General features: G+C 30.8%; 1 protein-coding gene across 1 annotated transcript; it reads right to left on the bottom strand.

Moving 5' to 3' along the window:
- Positions 1-1476: 1476 nt before the first annotated feature.
- Positions 1477-3750, bottom strand: LOC118037914 (uncharacterized). Its single transcript, XM_035044074.2, has 3 exons — positions 3210-3750; positions 2188-2373; positions 1477-1966 (listed from the first exon to the last, which is right to left on the bottom strand). The coding sequence occupies exons 1-3, from the start codon at positions 3672-3674 to the stop codon at positions 1685-1687; spliced, it is 933 nt and encodes a 310-aa protein (XP_034899965.1). The 5' UTR covers positions 3675-3750; the 3' UTR covers positions 1477-1684.
- Positions 3751-12232: the final 8482 nt, after the last annotated feature.

The following is a 12232-nucleotide window of genomic DNA, read 5'->3' as shown; positions in this document are numbered from 1 at the left end:
TCATCAATGTTTTAAGCTTCAAAAAAATCAGGTTGGCCTACTGTGAAGCACGAGCAAGCTATCTAGTTGATTTTTAGTTGGGAAGAAAGGAAAGCCCTAATGTGCTTGTTGTCATGTGATTATGTTGTTATATATTTTTTTTTAAAATATGGTCAATTGATATTTTTTTAATTCAAGTTAAGAATAGAGTTTAGTCACCCGTAAATTTAAAATTTTATTGAAAATTATTCTTCAATAAAAATATTTTAAGATAGAATATATGATGAGAAGATATTGAGTGATTGAAAAGTTAATCTCAAAGAATCTTTTGCTGATATATATTGTGAAACTCAAGACTTTATATCCCATATTAAAAAAATACAAGGTTTTCTTATAGTTTATATAATAGAAAGTTAAAAAATTGTAAATAAGTGTACAAGGCACCAAAGCTTTTAAAGTGAAGAGGTTCTAAGTGAAGTGGGCTTTTGATTCAAGTCACACATGTTTGGCTTGAGCCCAAGCCCAGAGTCTTAGATTCTAAAACAATTTTTTGGTTTATAAAAAAATTATTTTTTGTTAGTCCATTTTTATATAGTCAGCTCATAAATAAACAGTCTAGTCAATAATTTTCCTTTTTTTTTTTAATACGTTAATTTCAAAAGAATAACGTCTAGTTTTAAATACAAAATTATCAAGTTTTTTATTTTTGTTTTTATAGAGTATAATTAACATAAAATGGAAAAAGTTAATTTTATTAATTACTAGAATTAATTCTAGATTAGTTTTGATTTCAAAAAATAATATAAAACAAGGTTGAAGAGATGTCATATACACCAATTAGTATAGCTTTTTTCTCTTTTGTTTTTCCTAGCTTTTCTGCTTTATTTTTTCTACAATCATTCATTCTAGAGCTCAACTTTCTAGAGCTTAAGTTGAGGTATTTTGTAGAAAGATTTTTAAGTCAATTTTTCTAGTTAACGAATATTATTTAGTAGTGCAACTAATCAATATAATAATGTTGTTGAAATTCTAAAAGGTTTATTGTTTACACTATGAGACATAGCAATAAAATTATAAAAAATACAATATTTAATAACAACGTAATCAATTTTTCTTTTTAAATGTTTTAACAAGTAAATATGCTTAACATTTTGCTAAAAATATTTCTATATTTATTCTCTTATGTATACTTTGTTATAAAAATGTAATTTTAATATTTAAATTTATGAAGTTATTGTGCAATTTTACGTTTGTGCTTTTTAGGTAAATTAGTTAAACCAAGTTTTTAGTAATTTCTATTTAATTTGTTTAGTACTAGGCTAAGTATACATAACTAATATAATCATCAAGATTCTTTAATTTGTCTTTATTTTCATGCAAGCTTACGTCTAGTTAATGCAAAACATTAACATTCAAGATCTACGTAAGTGATATGCGTGCAATCTTTTCATATATTTATCACTTTCAACTCTTACGTGCTGGTGCAGCATGCATACATTCATACAAATATACATATATTTCCATAATCTTACATAAGTGAGCAAGCCGAAATTTAAAAAAGAAAATTTCATGTGAATTGATTTCTGTCTTCATTAAAATGAAATTCATGGAAGCACAGCAACTCAAGATGCTGTGTTCATACAGAGTGATGCCATAAAGGCAAAATCGATCGTATTTTACAGCAAGCCAGCAAGCCAGAAGGACCTCAATCATAGGTGCATGTAGTTTTCTTGAACTTAATAGGCTTAGGGCTGCTAGAATCAATGACCAAGGGGCAGGAGATTTGTCTTCGATGCTTTGTCCTGACCAGCTTTCCTACCACATTGCCTCGTGACAGGATTTCAAATTTCAGTGTCAATGGAATTACAATATTACCAGTTTGCGCAACTGTCAGACTTGATCCAGCTCCATACAGGGGAACCTTATTTCCTTCAACGATCATTGCTACAGTTCTGCGACTCTTTCTAGGCTGATAGTATTTCTTCAACTGCAGCATTCATTACCAGTAAGAGACAAAGAGACATAATGCAATTACTTCAAACTTGCAACGCACAGCATAATTTCTAAACTCAGTCCCAAATAAGCATTAGAAAACCGAGGGCCTTTGCTTCTTGGATTTGAAGGGTACTCTAATCATGAGAATCCAACGAACTCTTAATGACATTGGTTTAAATATTATTACATGGTAATATTAGGAAAGGATTGTACCTGACCAGTTGCGATAGGGATCTCTGAGTATACAAGATTGATCGGTGTGGAGCTGACATGAATGCCAAATAATGTAGCAGGGTTGTAAACACTCATTCTCAATGAGCCATTCAATGTAAGCATCTTCGTAGGAACACCAGAGGAGTCGGAACCTTCCCCAACATAAAAGTTATTGACTACCAAGCTCTGCAAGAAACACATTTGTCATCAGAAATCAATTTCAAATGTTAGCTTAAGAACTGCATATGATTAGCTTGCGAGTCATGACGTGCTAAATGGCTTAATTTATAATGCATTAAAGATATGTTTGTGACAATCCGAGGTTCATAACAATGTTAATGCGGCTTCAAATGCAATGATTCTCTTTCATTGGAGGAACCACGCAAATCATGCGCTGCGTCTGAATCTGATACAACCACATGGCTATTTGAAAGCTGGGTGATGATTGTCAGCAAATCCAGCCCCAGGTGAAGATTTTAAATTCAATTAGGGTGGCACAATAACTTCGGATGATCTCTTAGATCACAGAATTCAGTTGGCTGATTCACCTTTTCAGGTTTATTTGCCCGGAGTTCCAAGTCCTAGTTATTCAGAAAGATGGCCTTCCACATGAACATCTTTCATTGTCCAGACAGAATAACAATGTGAAAAAAAGAGAGGCAACGACATGAACTAGAGCAAAAATAAACTGTGCACTTTAGATTGAAAAATCACAAATTCGTAGGGTTCGGTAAGAAGAAAACCGCATGGAACTGGGTGGTATCTAACTATGCAACAAGGACAAATATCTAATCATGCATAATAACATCTCATTGTTGAGAAAAGGGAGCAAAAAATACTGTAACTTGAGTGATAAAAACAATGCTTGACATGGAAGATAGTAGATCCAATGCTATGGAACATGGATTTGGGTCTCTTGACAAATAGAAAGGGCTTCAAGTACATTCGTTCTACTATTAACCATTTCCAGAGAATCAACCATTGGCTGCTAAAAGAGAATGTGAAACTAAAAGTTGGCATACCTTGACCATAATCTCTGCTTTGTAAGGCCTGCTAGCACCCCATATGATCAAGCAAAAAACGGTAAACAAAAACACAAAACTTAACAGAGCAATCAAGGCCTGAGACCTCCTGGTAAACGCTGTATCCTCATCATCATAGTTCCCTTCTTCCATGATCACATTACATTCAGGCCACCCTTTATCATTCCATTCTTTATCATCATTTCCTTTCCTGCTACTACTTTTCTTCCCTGAAGAGGACCTAAATATCCCTGAAAACCTACTAGCCGACGAGTTCCTTGAGTGGCGACCAGAAGAAGGGTGTGAAGGTGATTCCACTGGACTCGGTTGCATTGAAGATAACTTGTCTCCATCATGCGAGTCCCTTGAAGGGCTTTGTACATAATACACAGGACGTTTTGGAGACCTTGAAGGTGATGATGGAGCTAAACTAGCAATATCAGATTCAGATTTTGCGGAAAGCATTGTAAAATTAACAGTGTCTTTGATACACAGATTTTAAAGGCACAACAGCTGTTTATACTTGTAGCTAGAGTGACAAAAGCCACAAGTTTTGTTCTCTTTCAGTTCTCTCTGTTATCTACCTGTCTTTGTCCCCCTGCATGAAACAACGTATAGCCTTATAGGTAATTTCCTTACCAACAACCAATGTGTAGGCTGCGCGTGTCAAACTAGGCTTGGTTAGGAGCCTAAGGCATAACCTTAGGTTCGGGAATGTGTCGGCAGGCTTACCATATTATTATGCAAAATTTGGTGGTCAGATTTCAATATTATTTTTTTAAAAAAAAAATTGTGGTCTTGACCAAGCACCTAATTAAATTCCTTTATTATTTTTTTCTTGTTCCAACTCTTCAGAGTGTTGGCAGATTACATGCCACATATATAAACATTGTTATGGATTTTTAACTAAATAATTATTCGTGCTATTCTATAGTTCGGATCAAATCTTTTTTTGGGTGTAAAAAAGATATTTATAGATTGTTAATATGCTTTTAATAGAAAAAAAAATTAAACTATATAGATATTAACCTGATATGACCTAATCGACTTTACAAGTTTAAAAATAACTTGGACGACCAATAAAAATATAATTTAACTAAAAATAATTAAAAAAAACATCTATTTTTAAATATTGAAATGACAAAATATTATATAAATTAGCATCAACTCGAGTTTATCTGCCAAATCTAATACCTAATTCATGAGACCCTGATGGCTCCCTATATAAAGCAAATGTTTTATTTTATTAAACCTAGTTCTTAATCAATTCAAAATCGAAAGATGAAATTGAAAATAAAATTTCAATTAAAAAAATAAGTCAAGTCAATCCTGAGTTAACATGTCAAACTTGGATCATGAGACCAGAATAACCCTGTATATATAAAAATAAATTATGAAACTTAATTATCAATCAAACTAGTGTTGAAGAATGAAATTAAAAAAAGAACACAAAACCCCCTTGAGTCAACCCTAGTTAATCGGCCAAATCCGTGACCCTTGTCATAAGATAAGGATAATCTCATAGAATACAAACTTAAATAAATTATGAAGTTTAATTTCAAAGCAACCCAATATTGAAGGATGAAATTGAAAAAAAAAACTAAAAAAAGAACAAAAAAACTCGACATAAGTTATAAAACCATGATAATCTCATAGAAATCAAATAAGCAGTTTTATGAAACTTAACCCCTAATCAACTCAATGTTGAATGATTAAATAAAAAAATAAAATAAAAAAATGATCTAAGTTAATTCCGAGTTAATTTGCCACACCCAAGTTAAGAGACCATAGGACTACTCTAAATAAAAAAAATATAAAATACAATTTTGTAATTAATCCAATGTTGAAGGATAAAATTAAAAAAAGAACAAAAATCCGAGTCCACCTACTTAACTCTCAAAAATTTTATACCGGGTCATGAGACTATGATAACCTTATAGAAATAAAATTAAAAGATAATTACATAGCTCAAGATCTCAATCAATCTAATGTTGAAAGATGAGATTGAGATAAAAATTAATTAAAAATATATAAAAAATGACTTGAGTTAACACGACTAACCCGTAAAACTGGCAACCTAAATAGTAAGACCGAGATAACTCTATAGAAAGCAAGTTGAAATAAATTATGAGGTTCCAATACCCAACAAAATTCAATGTTGAAAAATGAAATTAAAAAAAAATAAATTTAAAATTAATAAAATAAAATAAAGTAAAAATTTTTAAGGATTAAAATGAAAAAGATCTTTACATTTTACTATTCATTAGTACAGTATATGAAACTTAATACCCAATAAATTCAATGTTGGAGGATAGATTTTTTTTTTATAAAGAAAACTAGTTTAAAAACAAAAAAAAAATCCTCAAAATTTTTAAGAATTATAGTGAAAAAAGACGTTGATATTTCACTATTCATTACTAATGTTGCTATCCAATTTTTCACCCATGTTTTTTATAATTTTTTAGAAAAAAAATAAAAAAAAAAACCCAAAAAAATGAATTCTTGATATATATGCATTTTTTTTAGCATTTTCAACATCATTTCAAAAGAATTTAAATTTTCAAATGTATTTTGAACGCGTTTAATTTTTAACACCTAAAATAATCACTGATTTTTCTTATTTAGTCGACGTTGATATGACTTGTTTTCAAAAAATATTCAAAATTACAAAAAATAATAATAAGAAAAATTAAAATTTGCAAAAAAAAAAAAAAAAAGAAAATAGAAAAGTTGAGAGAACCAGTTTGAAAACCTAGCGAGAGGGGGGGATTTAGAGAAAACAATTTAGCAAAAAAAAAAAAAAAAAAAAAAAAAAAACCCTTTTCAAAAGCATGCTATCCTTTTTCTATCAAAGGAGTCGTAACCCTCCCTTCCCTTGAAAAAAAACCTGAACTCAATGCCACCTGTTCTTTCCCACACACGCCCGGACACAAGCCTCTCTTCCCTTGTCTCGGCTGACTTAGAGCATCCAGTCAAGACCAAAGAGAAGGGCTTCTCTTTGATAGAATAAAATCTCCTCACCCTGTCATCTCTATCGCTAGGCCTCTCCTTCATTCGGCCCCTAGCGGTGGCCGAACAACAAAAGTCAGCAACCTCTTCATCTCCTTTAACCAGCCTTGCCTGGCCACAACACCATCAGACCACCACCTGGCCGCTCTTTCCCAGATTTGATCGACCCCCCTTTAGCCACCGAGAACGCCACCTAGCAGCCTGCAGACCCTCGTCCTCGCCAATACCCGAACCAACCACCAACAGCTGCGACAAAAATCCATTTGCCAAGCATTCCTTGAGTCACATTGCCAACTGCCTGAAGCAGAGAAGAAAGGGAAACAAAAAGAAAAGGAGCTATGGAGAGGGAAGCAGATCTGCAAAACAAAGAAAAAAACTAAAATTGACTACTTGTGTGTTTTTTTTTTTTTTGCAGGTAACGATGGTCCTCACAGCCAGCAAGGAATGGACGAAAAGAGGAAGCCAAGCCATATCCACCCCATCCCCTGGGTTTCCTGCGGCGGTGTGTGAACTCATGTGCCGTCAGTGGCGACCATGCGTGTGAACCCGTGCCGTTGTTGTTCCTGTGACTTGGGGTTTCCTGCACTGTTCATGATTTTAATTTAGGTCCTTTTTTGTAAATTTAAATTGTTTAATGTGTTATTCGGATTGTTTTGAACATTGATTATTTTGTAATATTTAGTCATGGGTGTGTGGGAGTATATTATAGTAAAAAAGGTGATGTGTGTGTGTTTGTAATTTTTTTATTTTATGCATGTTATTGAATTATAAAATCAAAAAGGCAAAAAAAGAATTTAATTTTTTAATTTGCATATGGTCAAGTATTTTAGGGACAAATAAAATCATATTGTATTTACCGTGAAAATATAATAGCATGTTTTTTGTATATATTTTGGAATTTAATAATTGATTTATTAAAGTCTTAAGAATTTAGCTAATATTTTTGTTTTTTAAATCTTATCAAATCACGAAGCAGCTTACTTCAAATAGGAAGCGTTAAGGGTACTAATATATTTCCTAGCTACAACTAGTCTCTTACCTTCAAATGTCTTATAAGACTAGTATATCTAAGTTTCCTAGTAATCTTCAATTAAATACTAGATAGCGACTTCCAAATTAATCAAGCAAACCAATAAAAAATTGCTAATTACACTGTGCTGGGACATGGGACAACTAAAACACTTTAATATTTTTTATAGTTACAAATGTTTGTCCAAATATTCTTAGTTTACTTCAATTTGTTATGTGTGTGTGTTGGTTATATGTATATATATATATATTAGGTTTGGTGTGACGCTTACCACGTTAGATTGATTAAACGATATAAAAAATTGCGTATAACACGTGTTCCTTTTGTCACTTATTATAGTATTTTTTTTTTTTTTTTTGTGTTTGTCTTTTGATCATTTTTTTTCTTTTCTTTGTATTTATAAAAGTTAGGATATCTTCAAATCATATGTAAAAAGTAAATCCTCGAATCATATGTAAAAAGTTAGGATATCTTCAAATCATATTTTAAGACCAAATTGTAACGTAAGCAAAAACCAAGAATATAAGGTCATCTTCATATCCAGCTGTATAGCATTGAATTGAAAGATAATCTAAAGAAAATATTTGGTGCTTGAACTTCCATAACTTATAATTGAAATAATCGGGGAAAAACTCTTCTATCATCCACCTTAGATTACATCACAAGTCCAAGAATTTCTCATGTGACTGAATATCAAATAACCTGCAAGCTTGCCACAGTCCCATTGACTCTTGAGAATGCAAACGGCTAATGAAGCAACAAATATTTCTACTAATTTTCTTGGTTAGTGTTAATTCTTGGGCAAATTTGAGTAATACGACATCCACACTGGATCATACTTACAATCCTCAAGATTAATAGTTACAGAGTAAAGGCATTAATGATCAAGATCAATCAACCCACCATGGGCAGGCCTTGGCTGGTGGTGTCACTGGCTGGATGGCATAAAGCAAGTATTGCCAAGTTGTGATGATACTTAAGGTGACAATAACTAGTTCAAGAAGAGAAGGAAAAAAAAAAAAAACCTATATTTTTAAAATCTGATTCTGCTCAGGCCACTCGGCGAGTCAACTTAAAATCCAACTCTCGAGGGTAGAACTGAAATGAGTTTATAAAAAAATAAAAGAAATAAAAAACCGAGTTGGATTGACGGGTTAATCCAGTGACCTGGTTTACTCAGCAAGATCCAGTTAAAATAACGGTTGTAACCTGTTGATTATTTATTTATTTATTTTAATTAAAACGACGTTGTTTTAATTTATAAAAAAAATTAAAGTTGACCTGAATAGCCTGGTGATCCAATTAAAAACCGGTGACCTGGTAAAAAAAATCAAGAGACCGAGTTTAAAAACACTGAAAAAACCAAGAGATAAAATAAAAAGAAAGTGTGTGCGAGACAGGTTGCTGAACCTGCGACGGCGACACGTTATTCTGGATTGGACATTATTGAAACCCTATGTTGGGCCAGGTACTGGGTAAGTTGAACCGGTAAAGGTAAAGCTGTAATACATGAGCCCGTGGCCATATTTTAATTGCATTATGAATTTATGATTACTTTCTTCTTGTTGGCTATGTTCGAAAATATGTACCGGGTAATGAATTGGATATGGTCCTATGAATAATAATTTTATAATAAGGTATGGGAATGGATAGTGTTAAAATCCAACTTACGCGTATCCACTGTAATTTCTGATTTTATCAAGTCCTCCTTTCTTGTTCATTTGTAGTCTTTCTTTTCAAGCCTCCATTATTTAAGTTGAAATTAACTTTTTTGATCTCTTATAAGTTAATTTGGAATCCTTGAAATTAAATTCAATTAATAAAGTTAATTTAATCTATGTATTTGGAATTCTTTTGTTGATCTTGATTTGAATTTCAAATGAAATTTAATTTATAAAAATTAAAAAATAAACAAATCAATAAAAAAAACTCTCTACTTTGCTCAAAGAATTCAATCCTAATTTACATTGAAAAATATTTTTTAATAATATCCCTTTTTTATTTCCTTCTAAAAACCCTAACTTATGTCTATTTTTACAACTCTTTCTTCTTCTACAAAAACAAAAAAAAACTTTGGTCCAAGAATACATTAAGGGAGAAAGTGACCTAACTTTGGTCCAAGAATAAAAGAAAGGAGAAATGGCTAATTTACGAGTACCACAACTAATCTCACGGTTCTTGAAGTTAAAAAGCATGTAAGTCTCAAATGATCATAAAATTTATAAGATTCGAACCGGTGACCTCTAAGAAGCAAATTTAAAATCTGATTAATTGAACTATACCTTTTAGAGTTACAATAATAATAATAATAATAATAATAATAATATTAATTATATTATATTATTATTATTACACACAAGCACTCACAAAAAAATCCTTGATCAAAGCATTTGCCATGGGAGACCACACTTTTATACCAGACTTCATTTATTTGGCCGCCTTTGCAAATCCGGTATCGTTTCTCAAAACATCTGCAATGAAACTGCACTAGCAAATGTCCTCTTAGCCACAACAACATCATAAATATAATAACGTTCTTTACTAGGAATGGTATAAAAAGGTGGAGCTTGTTTCTGAGAATTAAATTTTGAGTGCTATTTTAATAACTCCCAAATGGTTTTACTTTGTATCCATTATTCCATTATATAAACATCTATGGTTTAAACTTGTATGGTATCGTACTTTCCTTATATGAATGGAATCTATTTATTAGCAAATATCTATCTTCCTCCTTTTTCCACTGTAAATTCTTCCCTCTTCTATTCTTTTGTGTAATTAACCATACTATAGCTAGAATTCTTGGTCCAAAATGAATTCAATGATCATGAATATTTTTCAAACTGAAAATTTGAGTAATTTAATTTAAGAAATATTTTGGATTTGAAATTGAACATTTGAAACCGTTAATTCAAGCAATGTATATATTTCAAATTTAACAAAAAAAAATGTCTTTTATAATAAAAAGAAATTATTTTTGAATTAATAGTAAAATAGTTAAGATTGTTAAGTTAATTCATTTCCATAAATATTCCGAGCAATATAATTAAATTGAATTCTATGGTTTAGTATTTTGTTCAAAACATAAAAATTATAATATAATATGTATTAATTCAATTCAATTCCATTTCAAACATGTTGCTAATACATTTAGTCCCTTTAACTCTTTTCTTAAGTAATTACCTATATATACATTAAAGTCAAGGTCTTTATGAATAGCAAAGGACTTGGACAAACGGTCGAAGTATAATTATCCTGGACGGAACAAACCAAACTAGGTGTTATTTTGAAAACATATTTACCTTAAAATCAAGATACTTAGGTAACTTGTAGTTACTCTTCCGGGATATAAAAAACAAAAATAGTAAGGACATAAAAAATATGAAAAAAAAAAAACAAAGATAAAATTATGTTTTACAGTAATATACAAGACAAAAAAATTATCTCTATATCTTTTTTGGTTATGGTGGACAAGACAATAAAATATAAAAAAAATTATTTTACCATTAATATATAATGCTGTAAAACTTAAATAATTAAAAAAATAATTAGATATTATTATTGTTACTTTAGTTTATATTGAGTGTTGAAATTCATAATATTATAATAACTCTAGTTATAAAACTAGGATTGACTTGATAAGTTGATCGGGGCTTGAACTAGTACGAGTTTAAGAAACAAATAGAGAAATGATTGCTTTGACTTAATCCGATTAAAAACTTGTTGATTTTTTTTTATAAAAAATTTGGTCAAAACAAGATTGCTTTGATTATTTTTATTTTATTTAGGGTCAGTTGAGTTGACCCCTCTTTCTTGTGACCTGAACCTTGTCTCGAGTTGAATCATGTGTTGGGTTTTAAAACTATGATAAAAACCACTTTTATCCATACTTGACTCGGATCAACCAATGTTGACTCTTCCAACCCGTGACTTGAGTCTTACCCCGATCGACTTCCGAGTCAAGTTTTAAAATTATGATAATACAATTTTTATTCTTACATTGACCTAGGTCAACCCGGGTTGACCCTTCTTATCTGCAACCCAAGTCTTGCCCCGAGTTGACCCCCAAATCAAGTTTTTAAACTATAATAATAACTATTTTTATTTTATATTGACTTGGGTCAACCTAGGTTTACCCTCTTAACACTTGACTCGAGTCTTACCCCAGGTTGACCCATAAATCGGATTTTAAAATTATAATAATAATCATTTTTATTTTTATGCTGACTTAGGTCAACCCAACATGTGACCCGGGCCTTAACTAGTGACCCGAGCTTTGCCTTGGATCAACCCTTGAATTGAATTTTAAAACTGTGATAATAACCATTTTTATCCTTACATATCTTAGTTTGATAAATTTGAAATTTAGAGTTTTTTATAAGGATATTTTAGGAATAAAAATAATAAATATTGCCTCTTGAGACTTGTCCTCTCTACATCTCTTATTTTGAAAGTACAAAAACTCACTCTAAAATTATTCTAGAAACAAATTTATTTTTATTTATCTATCTCTTCAACCAAACACATTTTTATTTCCATTGTTTTCATCCCTTCTGTCTCATGATAGTAACCAAACGCTAGCTTATATTATGTAGGTAGTGCATGCAGTTTTAAAATACTTGATGGTGAAGGCATTCCCTTATGAGAATTATAATAAGTTGTTGTCTCATAGTGACTTAACCACCCATATTCTTTCATAACAACACATTATTAATAATGAAAAAAAATTACTTTTACTTTTTATTTACACAGACTAGAATACCTTTAAAATCAAAATAAATCTAATTGTGATTTAGAGGTTGATTTGTCTTTCTATTGTAAAATACACAATGACTTTACTCTATTGCCATTAGAATTATAATTTTTTAAACTTGGAACCAAGGGCTGATTGATCTTTTTCTCATGGTTGTTTAGTGATATTCAAGTCAAGTCATGAGCAATTTTATATTTTAATAAAATTAAAAAATATATTTTTAAAAGAAAATCT

This window comes from Populus alba, chromosome 3 (assembly GCF_005239225.2).
Source record: "Populus alba chromosome 3, ASM523922v2, whole genome shotgun sequence".
NCBI lineage: Eukaryota > Viridiplantae > Streptophyta > Magnoliopsida > Malpighiales > Salicaceae > Populus > Populus alba.
The sequence above is the reverse complement of the archived record's forward strand: the minus strand, read 5'-3'. Positions and strand labels throughout refer to the sequence as shown.